Here is a 16,080-nt window from a genome sequence, read left to right as displayed (position 1 = left end):
CAGCGTGTATGTCTGTGTGTGTTTGTGTTGTGCCTTTGCACAATCCATCAGGGCAGTTTTCACTGTTTACCTCCCAGTGGACGTATGTTGGTGTGTTCACTGTCGGCTCCCACCTATCATTAGATAACCAGTCTGCTGCTTTTTGTCCCTGTGTGTGCTCCTCTCGCCAACACAAGTAATTTTCCCTCCATTAATTGGACAGACAAGCCCCAGAGTGTTCACTATTTTTTTTTTTTTCATTTGAAATTGTGGTAAATCAACACTAGAGAAATAAAGATGGCTTTGCCCCCTTCCTCTGGAGCTCCTCAGTGTGTCTCTATAGGTCGGCCGTGTACCCGTGATTTCCCTCATGAACCATCTCCACATTTAGCAGCATGCTAATCGGGGTGCAGCATGCTGCGTGTTCCCATTGATGCCCCATTATTTGGCTGACAAGACCTCTCTTGATAGACACAAAATGTACACATTTGCCCCCTCATTGTTTCTTGTCTTCCTCCTATTTTTTCAAGTGTTTTTCCCTCAGTGGCTCACAGTGATTTAATAAACTGTACCATATGTTCTTTTCCAGCATTAAGTCCCTTGTAGTTGTATTTATTGTTTTTATTGTCGGTCATTCGGAATACTCTTTATAAATTTCCGCTTGTCGGAACGCGGCCTTTCGAAGGGAATCCGATGCACCTTATAGTACACACCGCATCAGGGGTTATTAAATGAATTAAATTATTAAATTAAATATGGTTGATGCTTACAAATGTAAAGCTGTAGGATAGAAAGAGTATTTTCTGGTTCGAATATTTTGCTAGAAAGTGAGAAATACTGCATTCACACATACAACAGTTTTATCTGTAAATCGTGAGTTGCCATATTATGAATACTGCCATAGTGATAACGTTTATCTGTGGGTGGAGCAACTAGTATTCCACTTCACAGCAAATCAGCTTCCTGGAAAATTCTAGACTGAGATTTGATGTTGGTATATAATGATGTTCAGCAGTGTTTCTCTGCATTATATCATACGAGATGAAGGAGAAGCAGTGTGTGCTCTCTAGCACCGATCACATCGCTCTACTGTCTTCACTCACACTGGTAGTAGCTGCACCTACATATTCGTGTCACTACATATTTGCATACATTTTTGAAAAGTTTGTAGCATCACTGGACACGCCCACATCTAGTCACCAGTGGTAGCTGACAGTGCTGACATCATGAATGCTATAACAGAAATGACATCAAGAGTGTTATAACAGCACTGACATCATGAGTGTTATAACAGCACTGACATCATGAGTGTTATAACAGCACTGACATCAAGAGTGTTATAACAGCACTGACATCATGAGTGTTATAACAGCACTGACATCATGAGTGTTATAACAGCACTGACATCATGGGTGTTATAACAGCACTGACATCATGAGTGTTATAACAGCACTGACATCATGAGTGTTATAAAAGCAATGACATCATGGGTGTTATAACAGCAATGATATCATGAGTGTTATAACAGTAATGACATCATGGGTGTTATAACAGCACTGACATAATAAGTGTTATAACAGAAATGACATCATGAGTGTTATAAAAACAATGACATCATGGGTGTTATAACAGCACTGACATCATGAGTGTTATAACAGCAGTGACATCATGAGTGTTATAACAGCTCTGACATCATGATATGATGTTATAACAGTAATGAGTTCATGAGTGTTATAACAGCACTGACATCATGAGTGTTATAACAGAAATGACATCATGAGTGTTATAAAAGCAATGACATCATGGGTGTTATAACAGCACTGACATCATGAGTGTTATAACAGCACTGACATCATGGGTGTTATAACAGCACTGACATCATGAGTGTTATAACAGCACTGACATCATGAGTGCTATAAAAGCAATGATATCATGGGTGTTATAACAGCAATGATATCATGAGTGTTATAACAGAAATGACATCATGAGTGTTATAAAAGCAATGACATCATGGGTGTTATAACAGCACTGACATCATGAGTGTTATAACAGCACTGACATCATGGGTGTTATAACAGCACTGACATCATGAGTGTTATAACAGCACTGACATCATGAGTGCTATAAAAGCAATGATATCATGGGTGTTATAACAGCAATGATATCATGAGTGTTATAACAGTAATGACATCATGGGTGTTATAACAGCACTGACATCACGGGTGTTATAACAGCACTGACATCATGAGTGCTATAAAAGCAATGATATCATGGGTGTTATAACAGCACTGACATCACGGGTGTTATAACAGCACTGACATCATGAGTGCTATAAAAGCAATGATATCATGGGTGTTATAACAGCAATGATATCATGAGTGTTATAACAGTAATGACATCATGAGTGCTATAAAAGCAATGATATCATGGGTGTTATAACAGCAATGATATCATGAGTGTTATAACAGTAATGACATCATGGGTGTTATAACAGCACTGACATAATAAGTGTTATAACAGAAATGACATCATGAGTGTTATAACAGCACTGACATCATGGGTGTTATAACAGCACTGACATCATGAGTGTTATAACAGCAGTGACATCATGAGTGTTATAACAGCTCTGACATCATGATATGATGTTATAACAGTAATGAGTTCATGAGTGTTATAATAGCACTGACATCATGAGTGTTATAACAGAAATGACATCATGAGTGTTATAAAAGCAATGACATCATGGGTGTTATAACAGCACTGACATCATGAGTGTTATAACAGCACTGACATCATGGGTGTTATAACAGCACTGACATCATGAGTGTTATAACAGCACTGACATCATGAGTGCTATAAAAGCAATGATATCATGGGTGTTATAACAGCAATGATATCATGAGTGTTATAACAGTAATGACATCATGGGTGTTATAACAGCACTGACATCACGGGTGTTATAACAGCACTGACATCATGAGTGCTATAAAAGCAATGATATCATGGGTGTTATAACAGCAATGATATCATGAGTGTTATAACAGTAATGACATCATGAGTGCTATAAAAGCAATGATATCATGGGTGTTATAACAGCAATGATATCATGAGTGTTATAACAGTAATGACATCATGGGTGTTATAACAGTACTGACATCATGGGTGTTATAACAGCAATGATATCATGAGTGTTATAACAGCACTGACATCATGAGTGCTATAAAAGCAATGATATCATGAGTGTTATAACAGCAATGATATCATGAGTGTTATAACAGTAATGACATCATGGGTGTTATAACAGTACTGACATCACGGGTGTTATAACAGCACTGACATCATGAGTGTTATAACAGCACTGACATCATGAGTGCTATAAAAGCAATGATATCATGGGTGTTATAACAGCAATGATATCATGAGTGTTATAACAGTAATGACATCATGGGTGTTATAACAGTACTGACATCACGGGTGTTATAACAGCACTGACATCATGAGTGTTATAACAGCACTGACATCATGAGTGCTATAAAAGCAATGATATCATGGGTGTTATAACAGCAATGATATCATGAGTGTTATAACAGCACTGACATCATGGGTGTTATAACAGCACTGACATCATGGGTGTTATAACAGCACTGACATCATGAGTGTTATAACAGCAGTGACATCATGAGTTATATAAGAACACTTCATGACCTCCGTAATTAATTACAATGTTTAGCATCATAAAAGGACTATGACTAGTAAGGACTAACAATGGCATATGCCACTATGACATCACACATTACCGGCTTACGAAGATTAAATAATATCAATGTCAAGTCGTTATGCCATTATGACAATTATGTTTGCGTCATGATGTCATAACCTGCATAAAACATGCTGGCTTTTAAGCTTATCATGTCATTGTGATAGTATCAAGATGTAGCTCAAGGTGTTAACAACAGGGATATGTCAGTCTTTTGATCCTAACAGCTACCCAAGCTGAAACTGCTGAAATTCACAAACTATGACGTCAGAGCTAAGCAGCTCTGCACATGGATCTCCAGGAGACACAACATTACTAATCAGCTTTGGCGTCCCAGTCTGTGCACTTGCTGGCAAAATATCACACAGTGCCCACCATTTCCTAGTGATCCAGAACTCCAGACAGAGCGTCTAATGAAATGACTCCAGAGCCCGGGTTTTTATACGACCTTATATGGTAGTGGAAGCTAATGAAGAAAACGACGGCCAGTCAAGCAGCAATTAGTCTTTGGGGAGAAGCTCGTCTGAAGATCCTCCTGTTTCGTCGAATCGATAAATTTTGGAAAGATGCAGCGTGTTCCCATGTGAGCGACTACACACCCTAGAGATTATCCTCTTTTTCCTTTTCTATATACAAACACGCAGAAACACACAGCCTCTCCTAGGGAGGAGGAGTCGATTTGTTTGCATCCCTTATTCCCTGAGCTTTAATCACGCAGATTTCGGGCCCATTATGCTTTAATAGATAGCTCTCACCACGAGAGGCGAGAAACAGACCCACCTACTGCTTCCAGGTCTGCGTCTAACTATAAAGGCCTTCTGAGACTGTTTTTAATCAGCGCAAACGTAGAGGGAGTTTCACATATAAAAGTTAAACAGCAGTGGTGTGGCTTCATGCACAGGCCCACAGCACACCAACCACGTGACCCAAGCGGAATTGCAGCATTTTTATTTATTTATTATTTTTTTTTAGGCTTTGTACATTACCAACGGGATTGCCCATCGATAATTATGTGTATTATTGTAGGGTACATACTGTTCCTGCAATTTATAGGTTTCTTATCCCTTTGGCAAAACAAGAACAGGGCCAAATGGGAACTAAGGAAAGCTTGGGATTTACTTCTGAAGTTAATATTTATATTTACTGTATACAGATTTTCAGACTTCCTAGTGACTTTATTATTGGGATTCACTAGTAGACGCATGTAAAAATATGTCCTCTTGTTTTCGTTTTGTTTTTGTTTTTCCACTGTATGTTCAAAATAATGTTTACATTTACGTTTATGTTTTTTGGCAGACGCTCTTATCCAGACTGATGTTCAAAAGTCTCTATCAATGAATACATTGATACTGGTTCACTAGGACACATACGTATGATACCATCAGCCTAAAACTCTGTTGTGAGGAAATATAGCACATTTTTTCAAAATAAATAAATACATAAAGCTAGTTGAAGTGTTTCAGGTAGGTCTTCACCCATCGTTTGAAGACAATCAGTGACTCGGCTGTACGGACATCTAGGGGAAGTTCATTCCACCACCTCAGTGCTAGAAGAGAGAAGAAAAAACAATACAAACAGGAACCAACCAGAAGCCAGCAAACTTGACACATGACACATGAAAGGAAAAATAAAAGGATGGAAGATTGTAAGCAATTTACTTGCTTTCAAAACAATTCTGTAAAAAAAAAAAAAATATATATATATATATATATATATATATATATATATATATATATATATATATATATATATATATGTAAATGTAAATATAAATATATTTACTGTAAATTGCTGTAATATTTTACATATTGACTCATTTGACTGAAGTTTTTAGGGTTATTGTTTTTATTTTGCTGAGATATGTTTTTCATTGTGCAATGCAACTTGAGCTATTTATTTATTTATTTATTTATTTATTTATTTATTTATTGGCAAACTGGCCAAATTGCAAGCACAGGATTGCGGTTGTGGAAATGAAACTCTGATATTTAGAGGAGCATCCATTTTATTTATTTATCTATCTATATTATCTATCTATCTATCTATCTATCTATCTATCTATCTATCTATCTATCTATCTATCTATCTATCTATCTATCTATCTATCTATCTATCTAATTTTATTGTTTTCAGTGAAATTTTAGTTCTCACATCACTGGGATATAATCACCATCGATAATCAGCCATATATATATCTAAAAAAAAAAAAGATATGAATTCGGTTTCTTTCTCATTGGTATTTTTCCACTGCATGTTCAAAACATAATCAAACCTGACCAAACAGAAAGCAGCTTAGTTTCATTATTGATTTTTTTTTTTCCCTCTTTATTGGTAAAAGTACCAGTGCATTGCACAAAAGCCTTTTTCCAGAGCAGGTTTTTTGCAGAAATGTGTTGCTAACCTCAGTAGGTCCCTTTAAGAGCAAGACGTTCCCCAGCCCCTTGTGGCAGCTGTAAATCTATGTATCAGATTCTTCTGCATCAATGCCAAGCACTAACACTGAGCTGAATCTCAGCAGAATTGATAGCAGCCTGTTTTGGAACCAGAGAGCAGAGCAAACGAGGGCATTTTGCTAAACCTGGACTTTAAATAAGCTCCGTCTTTGTCTTAAAAGTGCGTTATAAAATGAACTTTCCCCCCACTTTACAGCTTCCTGTTAGCAACTGCGTGCACCCGTTCAACGATTCAGCCCGCAAAATAAACGCAGATCGACCCGATCCTTCGTCTCCGTGTGTGTCCTTTTCAACTCGGAGATTAAGAGGAAAAGGTGCATCCTGTATATTTAATATTGGCAGGATTCTTTTATTTCTTTACTTCCCACTCCCTCCACATGGGAGAGAGATTAAGCGCCAGCGCCGGAGCGAGCTGCTGAATGCATAAAGCATGAGGGCGCGAGCGGCAGACCCTGTGGATATGCAGATGAGTTTTCAGCTTTCTCTGGTGTCAGCGGTGCTAGGCTGCAGACGCACTGGCACTGTCTCCTTCTTAAAACTGCGTTAACACAGAACAGGCGGCGTGTCAGGAAGTACGGACGAGGCGAGCGCGCAAAGAAAGCCTGCATGGAAAAGAAGGAATTAAAGTTTGACCCAAAGAAACAGAAACGATTCTCTGGAACGTACGGACGGTTTCATAGACACAAAAAAAAGAGAAGAGCTGCGCTTGCCAGGAAGCAGAAAGTTATTAGATTGGAATGGATCTAAAGAGACTACATGATGATATGATCAGTTGAGTTGTAGGCCTTTAGAGAGACAGCCCCTTGTTGCTTTAGCTCTGAGTAAACCACTCTGACATTTAGGAGTAGAAATTAGGGTTTGGAAAATAAAATAAAAATAAAATTTGAATAAATGTCCACGAGACCTACCTCTTAATAACATAAGCTAATAATCAAAGGAAGCTGTTTTCTTGGAAAATGCAAGAAGCAATAAAGCAGAAGAGAAATCTCATCTCTCCGTCTTCTGTCTCTCAATAGAGCGTGAAATATATACGCATTTGGGTTGTGTCTCACTCTCTGGCTCTCTCCAAGCCACAGAGAATCTCTTTTTATTTGGGGGGTGGGGGGGGGTGGGGGTTGGGGTGAAGCAAGTTCTCTGAGTTTACAAGATTTCACTTTTCTTTCGTACTTAATTGTGTGGAACCGCTTCGTGAGAGAAGCATTGACTGTATCTCTGACCACAAATTGGGTTCTCATGTAGCAGAAAAATACGCCGAGGCAAAGAAATCTAGAGCAAGATGGCGTCATGAAGAAAAAAATGAATGTAAAAAAGAAAATGTCTGTAGTAATTAAACAATTAAATAATTTCATGTCAAATATATTCACTAAATGTAACAAAAGTTAAATAAGTAGAAAGATCAGATGATTTGGATCAATTCATTAATGATTGAAATTATTCGGGTTACTGATTATAGATTAGGTCTATTATTATATTAATTATATTAAATTAACCACCGATAAACACTGTTTTTAGCTTGTGCGTAAATAATTTAATAAGACTAGCACAGTGATATGCTGTAACTTCTAAACCAGTCCTTAACTACATTCCTAGTCCTAACGTTCATCACATATATAAATATATATATGGAAGGTTAGTAAATCACATCATCATAATAAACATCGTAGCAGATTCAAACATACGGACAAATCATCTAGAATCACAGCCTTAAATCAGAGTTAGGAAAGATTAGTTTACAATTTAATTATTGTTTTTCTCACTGACTACCGTTCGCATTTGCGTTCATGAAGCTCCGCCTCCAGGATCTACAAGCGTTTATAGTCGTGTTTATAGTAAAGTGACGAACAGGAGGCTTGTCCAATCACAAACAAGCATATTGGGTTTCCTCAGCCACTTGGATTAAAGCCATGTTCTGCATATTTTCCAGGATATACAACTTTTTTCCGATTGTTGAAGCAAAAAATGTTGCATTTCCTGCATCTGTTTTGCTTTTTGTGCTTTATTTCGCAGAAAATTCAATTATCGGATCGTCTAAATCGCAAGCACACGATTCTTCTTCTAGCATATGTAATGAGTGCTGTACTCACGTTCCACATAGATAGATAGATAGATAGATAGATAGATAGATAGATAGATAGATAGATAGATAGATAGATAGATAGATAGATACTTTATTCATCTCAAAGGGAAATTCACAGCTTCCAGCAGTATCCACAAACACAGGAAATAGATAAAATAGGAATACGTGAATGAAAGAGAGTTTCGGCTGAATGTGTGTTGAGATGACGTCATCCGTCCACCCATCTCTAACGTCTCGGCCCAAAACTGCCTAGAATCTGCGGTCATTTTGAAAAATCACAGGCTTCCACCAAATATCGCTGAGTATATTGATTTTCGAGCTGAGTTTATTGGCTATTGATTCTTTTACTTTTAGACACAAAATCTTATATAATATCATGGAAAAGTCTGAGGTTTAAACTGAGTGCACTGTGTATTCATCTAGGGTTCTAATAATAATAATAATAATAATAATAATAATAATAATAATAATAATAATAATAATAATAATAAACATATTAGTGCTTATCATAAACTACATGCTGTGATTTTTTCCCCCCTCATTTGTTAAAGTGTATCTCTGTGAATGATGGACATACAGAATGTCTCACACACATTTTTTTAATTCTCAGAGTTTTGGCTCATAATTATTTAACATAATCTCTCCAACGAACACCGAACAATCATCCATAGCCGCTCCTCCAACAAAACTCTTCCTGAAAGTTACATCCCACTGAGTACAAAATGGCTGAACAGAAAGTTTTTTTTTTTTTTTTTTTGAAAGGAACGGCTGCTGGTGGTTTGGCTGTGTCGGTTTGAAGTTTCTACTCTGGGATGGAAGTGAGCTCAGAGCTCTAGCGGAGATGACAGTATCTCTCTCTCATAAGCGTCTCGGGCAGTCTGCTTTTAATACTCTTGTGTTCGAGACACAGCAAGACATGCTGCCAGATGATTTTTTTTTTTTTTTTTTTTTTTTTTTCTTCAATTTTCCATTGTGTGACCCACTGGTGCTTTGTTACTTGTGGACTTTTTGAAAGAAAATGAAGTTTTTTTTTGTTTTTTTTTACTGAGTTTGTTGAAGAAATTTGACTAGTTAGAATGCAAATTTTCAAAGGATCCTAATTTTATAATGATATCATTGCTGAGGTCAGAATGGACTTTCTCGCTTTTTAGGGGTCTCTATGGTAATTGGTTTGGGATGTTTGGTGTGTCTGTGTGTGTCCTTGAGAGCATGTGTGTGTGTGTATAGAGTCTGGTTCAGGTGTCTCTGGTAACAGAATCATTCATGCTAAACACCCATCTGTCCCCGGCACTTCTTTGGGTGTCGGGCTGCTCAGGTCGCTTGTCTTGCCAGCGCTGTATCACGGTCCGTCCTGCTAAACGGTCCTCTGGGTGCTATGGTGGGCCGCAGCTGGTTCCTGAGGGTGTCCGGGCTTGATTCGGCCCCATATGGCAAGCGCCGGACCGTGGAGAGCGAGAGAGTGGATGAGTCATGGATGGTTTCACTTACCTTATCATTTTGATTGTAAAGGCAACTCAGAATTCTTTCCTTTTCTCCACCTTTTTATGTTTTCAAACGCAGGGAGAAAGTCAGCGATCGAAACTTTAGCGCTAGAAAAGGGTTAACAGAAAGCACTTTGAAGCAAATTGAAGTAGAATGCATTGCAGTGAGAATTAATGGCATTTAAACACGAGCAGTCTCCATGTTCACTTTACCACAGGGACTCTTCTATTTTTACAACATACAAAATTACAAAATTAGTGAATGTCAAAGGATTTCGTGTTAATCTGATGAATGGTAGCGCTCATAGATATCAGTATTTTAACTTAAAGTCGCTCAGAAGCTATTAATAAAAGATAAAGTGAAGAATGTCAGATTTTGAAGAGCATCGATTTTTAAAAATGTATTAGTTTATTTATTTATTTATTTATTTTTGTTTTATCATTAATTAAAACTAGACGGCAGCTCAAGCTCAGATTATCTCGTTCTTGTTTTTATTTTCTCGTTGTCTTAGATTATAACACTTAGAAATTGCATTACAATTTGTATTTTTTTTGTTTTTAATCTATCTTAAATCTACAGCATCTCAAACCATAAACTCTACCAAGTCTTGATGAACGCCCTAGATTATAGATCTCCACGATATTATTCATTTCATTTATTTGAATTGTTGTTTTTCATTTATTAAATGGGAATTAATTAATTAATAATCGCAAAAAAGTGTATAGAGTAACAAAGTTTGAGCTCAGAATGCTCATTTTCATGAAGGATGCCAATACTTTTGCAGCTGACTGGCACTGTCATGAAGGCAGCATGAAATCTATAATGAACAGACATTTGCATAAATCACACAGCTTTTTGTCTCATGATCTGAAAATTAGACTAAGAAATATATATATATATATAAAATATAAATATTTCTTCGTCTAATTTTCAGATCATGAGACAAAAAGCTATGTATATATATATATATATATATATATATATATATATATATATATATATATATATATATATATATATATATATATGAAGATTGATTTGTGTAGCTGTGGATGCTGTTACTCATTTCATTTTACTCAGCATCTAAATAACATCAGGGATGATGTAAAAGCTGCTTTTTTTCCCCCATACTCTATTTTTTTGTATGCTAGTGAGAGGGAAAAAAAAAGTTTCTAAAGCAGACAGGACCCCTGCCGGCTGTCCAATTTGTGCTTAATGGGAACTGATGGCGCATTGTATTACATCTTCTTAAACTCGGGAAATCAAAAGCATGTGCTCATATCACTACTTTAATCAATGCTAAACACAAGAAGGGCAAATTGGAAGCAATCGGAGTTTCTCATTCGGCAAAACACAGTAGAATTAAGTTGATCAGTAGTTAAATATACTTGGAACACTTTCCAGGATAAGACATATACATAAATCTTTAGAACTGTGCTAATAAGTGTTTATGACTTGTGTTTGTTTTAAAGCTAATATTGCCTCATAAAAATTTTATAAATAATTTTTTTAATATAAATAATCCTCTCCTAATCCCGGTTTAGATCCCAGGTGTCACTGTAATGCTTTGTGCATCACTACTCATCCTTTATAACAATCAGATGTGAATAACTGTAAAGCAACTGTATTTATTAACAATTATTTAAACAAAAAAAGTTTAGAGGTTAGAATGTTTGACTCACACTGGGGTTAGAGGTTTGAATCCTGCCTCTTTCCTGTGTGTGGAGATTGCATGTTCTCCCTGTGCTTCAGGGGTTTCCTCTGAGTTCACTGGTTTCCTCCTTCAATCTAAAGACATACAGGCTGAATGGTGTCTCTAGATTGTGTGTGTTTGTGTGTGTGTGTGTGTCTGTTTGTGTGTGTGTGTCCTGTGATAAGGTGACACACCATCTAGGGTGTCCTCCACCTTGTGCCCTGAGTCCCCTGGAATAGACTCCAGGTTCCTTGTTACTCTGTAAATGCTACAGAAATGGATGGATGGATGGATGATAGAATGGATGGACAGATGGGTGGACAGATGGATAGGTGATTAGATGGATGGATGGATGGATGGATGAAGGGAGGGACGATTGGATGGATGGACAGATGGATGGACAGATGGGTGGATGGATGGATGGATGAATAGATGGATGGATGGACAGATGGGTGGACAGATGGATGGGTGGTTAGATGGATGGATGGACATGTGGATAAATGGGTGGTTATATGGATAAATGGATGGATGGATGGTTGAATGGACGGATGGTCTGCCAGATGGATGGACAGACGGATGGATGGATGCACAGATGGATAATAAACATTTGCTGAAACTATTGATGCATTTTGCTTGAATTCACGCAGTGTAGACTTTCTACATCTACATCAGTACACTAAATCTCTCATACTGTTCTTATCAAATTATCAAGTAAGAAAAATCTGCATTGTGCTGCTCAGGGTCATGCTTTAGAGGTTAAAAGTGATAGGTAATGTAAGCTAACATTTTTGTGACATGCTAGTTTGTTAGTAGTGCTTCTTTATTTGTTGTACTCGCTTTTGTACAGCACTTTTACCTTAAAAAATAAATCGATTAATTAAGTTCACAATCATGTCCAATCAAGTGAGCTGTAGTGTCTCGTGCACAAAGAGTTCCATATGTGGCTAGCATCTTTGTTTTAGCTCGAAATAGGTAAAATCCTGAGGTGATTGTGTGCTATGCTAGTAGGAAGATTGACACCATGATGGCTTTCCTTACAGTTTAAACATCGCACTATATAAAACATCGCATTGCAATACCCAAGTAATACATTTGTTTGTTTAGTCACCCAGAATCTCATGCCATACAGCATACATCATTAAACTTGTCCTGATGAGGTTTGTTCTTTTCTTGTGTCATCTCTTTTCACATTTCTCTCAGAAGAGGGGCTGAACCATGAATGTAAGCTGTGTAGTCAGACATTTGACTCGCCCGCTAAGCTGCAGTGTCACCTGATCGAGCACAGCTTCGAAGGCATGGGAGGAACCTTCAAGTGTCCTGTCTGTTTCACAGGTAAGCATGTGTATATGTGGAAAATTTGTCATAAATTCAAATATAAACTTCACATTTGATCGGTCACACACACAACTACTGTATACACAGTCATTTGGATGTGCTTGGATTTGTATGAAATGTTTTTTTTTTTCGTCAGTCTGTGTCATAAAAATAGAATCAATATAGAATAAAATAGACTAAAAATAGATACAAATGTAAAAAAAATATATTTTTTTAAATAAATAAAAAATTGAGTTTAATGATGCAGGAAAAGGAAAGGGAAAATATATAGAAAATATATAAATAGAAAATATATAAATATATACAGTATATATGAACCCAGATTGGTGACTATTATGAATAAAGTACAGATGTGTGTCACTGTTGTAATGATGTCATAGTGATACTAAACACTAGCACTTTGATACACATCTGTTTTGCAGTCTATCATTTTTATTTCTTGTGGAGAAATGATACGTTTAATGACCAAGTTCATCACTTTGTCGTATCAAGTTTTTTTTTTTTTTTTGCTTGGAAAACCATGTTGTGTGCTCAGGTGGGATGAATTTAGAGACACTTTTCCCTTTTTTTTTTTTTTTTTTTTTTTTTTTTGAGGCTTGTGGCTTACTTTGTGTAAGTAAAAAAAAACATGTCCTGGAATGTTTGTCAGACATCCCTGTCACATGGAAAACCTTTTACGAAACACTGACACTGAAGACTCCTTCCATAAACATTAAACATCTCTGTTCAGAAATCTTCATCATATGAATCATTATACTTTTACATTTATACTTAAATATATGTGATTAGCCGTATATACTACAGAGAGAATCCGTTCAAGAAGTGTAGGGGCTGTTACTATGGAAACGCTAATGTATTAATGTATTAGAATGTGTTAATATTAATAGCCACTTGCTTTGCAGTCGAATGAATGAATGAATGAATGAATGAATGAATTAATGAATGAATGAATGAATGAATGAAAATCAACCGATCAGTCAGTAGGAATAGAGGATTCTTCGACACTAGTAGATAAGAACGAAGAACTTTTTAAAAAACGGTAAATCATTGAAACAACAGTGGAGAGAGAGAGAGAGAGAGAGAGAGACTGAGGAGACAAAGAGATGGTTTTGTGTGTGTAGAGAGATAGAGAGAGAGAGAGAGAGAAAGAGAAAGAGAGAGAGAGATGAAGGGGGGGAACATGCTAATTGTGGATGTTGGTGGTAATGATCTCATCAGTCTCGGAGCGTGGCGCACTCCATCCTGTGAGGATCGCTCCCCGCTCCGGTGTCAGCAGGGTTAACTGTCTGGATAATGAAATCTGCAAAGCTCTTAGCTGCCGTTCTCCACTCGGCTCCCGCTAAGCCTCATCACTCTTCTCGGTGGACAAAGCTGCTTTCGCGTCGCCCCACTTCCCGTTCCACACGTGTTTAGCAGTCATATATTTAGGACTCGCATTTACACACTGCTTACAGCGCATCCCTCATGGAGGTGTAACACATGCTGACAGACTCCATCCTACTGCATACGATACAGGAGCGAGGTTTTCTTTCTGACAGGTCTTTGGGTCTCTGCAAAAAAAAAGAAGAAAAAGCATTAAAATTTGATGTTAATAATTAATAATGGCCCTTTTTATGAATTTCAAATGTATCTCAGAGGTTTGTGCAAAACGGTGGGGTAAAATTCCATCACGTCACTCGCAAGCCCTCAATTCATTACATTCAGTACTTTTTTTTAAAATTATTTATTTATTTACCTTTTTTCCACTTAATTTCTCATGATCTTTCTATAAGAGTAAATGTATAAACTTTAGTAAATCTACTCTATGACCTGTCATGATATTTCATAAACCCTACTATATTTAAATATTTATATATTTAAATAAGCATTTTTATACACATGGAAATATTTTATATAAATGCCTAAATATCTTTCTGTAAAAAATGGTTTCTCAGAGCAGAAATCTTTGACAAATCTGCCAAGAATTTAGATTTAATTATTTAATTTAATGCTTGAATTGCCTATATTTTTACAGATACTCAGATATAGCACATTGCATGATGCTTTGTATTTAAATGTATTAATAAATAAGTAAATCTACATACTGACTCACATTCCATCTTTCTGCACAGCAGAGGTCTTTATATCAAGACTTAAAATGCAAAGTAGTGTGTCTAACAGTTCCATTGTTCATATGCTAAATAAATGCCAATTGTATCTAGATCGAAATGTTTAAAGGAGCAGTTTGTAATGTTTAGAGCCCCCTGCTGCCTGTGAGGTGAATTGCAGTTAGCAGGTGTGGGGGGGGCTGCATTTTCCTCTGAGCTCAGCCAGTTCTGTTTGGATTTCTTTAAGAGGAAATGGATCTTGCTTTCAACGGTTACTCAATATATACACAAATTTCAGGGCTGTAAATATTACAAACAGAAACCTGAAATGACAGTGCTAGTCAAATCAATATAAATTACACAACAATATCATCAGTCATCATTTTTAGAATGGAGCATTTTGATAAGTGCGGGTTTAGAAACACGTAAAAGTTACAGAGTGCACCTCTAATACCTAGTGTTCTACTTTTAAATCAGTTCAGATTTCTTGGCTAAATTACTTTTATCATTTGATATAGGAACAGTCAAATATTAGAGGTCAGTAAATCACCAGACATTGAGACCGCTATGACATTAAACTGTCATATATTTACTCTTTTTTGTCTGTTTTGTTTCCACTGTCTCCTTATTTTATATATATTTATATATTTTTATATTATATGTAATATATTTTAAAAAATCTTGCAAATCTATCAGCTTATGACAATTCCACCTTCTGTTTATATATATATATATATATATATATATATATATATATATATATATATATATATAGCATTACTTCAGAGCATTACTCCATATCTGTGAAATATAAAACCTTCAGGATCATGCTGATATTCCATTATCTGATAATGCAGGTATTTCAGTAAGAATGAATGAATGAATGAATGAATGAATGGATGAATTATTGTTTCTCTGGGCTTTGTCTCAATTATACGCTTTTTTTGGATATTACCTAAATTAATAGTAATATCAATGATTATCACCTGATTACATGGAATATCAGGCGATTGCTGTTATTTACATTTACAGCATTCGGCTTACAGTAGTACTTCAAAGTCTCTGTCAGCGATGTAACATAGTAAGAAAAGCACACAGACAACACAAGCTAATTTAAGTAAGACGTAGGAAGGAAGACGTAGGTTTATTAAGTCGTCATTTGAAGACCAACAGTGACTCTAGACATCTAGGGGAAGTTCATTGTCTCGATGTATATG

General features: G+C 36.4%; 1 protein-coding gene across 7 annotated transcripts in view; it reads left to right on the top strand.

The window, feature by feature from the left end:
* The window catches only part of LOC131356028 (zinc finger protein 521), a 134,686-nt gene that overhangs the window by 91,200 nt on the left and 27,406 nt on the right, over positions 1 to 16,080 (top strand). For 5 of the 7 annotated variants that reach the window (XM_058394760.1, XM_058394759.1, XM_058394757.1 and 2 more), the window contains one exon: positions 12,642 to 12,773. In XM_058394760.1, the coding sequence (XP_058250743.1) occupies positions 12,642 to 12,773 (132 nt within the window). The remainder of the gene's footprint in view (positions 1 to 12,641; positions 12,774 to 16,080) is intronic. The other 2 variants (XM_058394761.1, XM_058394758.1) reach the window with 1 other exon arrangement.

This window comes from Hemibagrus wyckioides, linkage group LG07 (assembly GCF_019097595.1).
Source record: "Hemibagrus wyckioides isolate EC202008001 linkage group LG07, SWU_Hwy_1.0, whole genome shotgun sequence".
NCBI classification, from domain to species: domain Eukaryota; kingdom Metazoa; phylum Chordata; class Actinopteri; order Siluriformes; family Bagridae; genus Hemibagrus; species Hemibagrus wyckioides.
The sequence above is the reverse complement of the archived record's forward strand: the minus strand, read 5'-3'. Positions and strand labels throughout refer to the sequence as shown.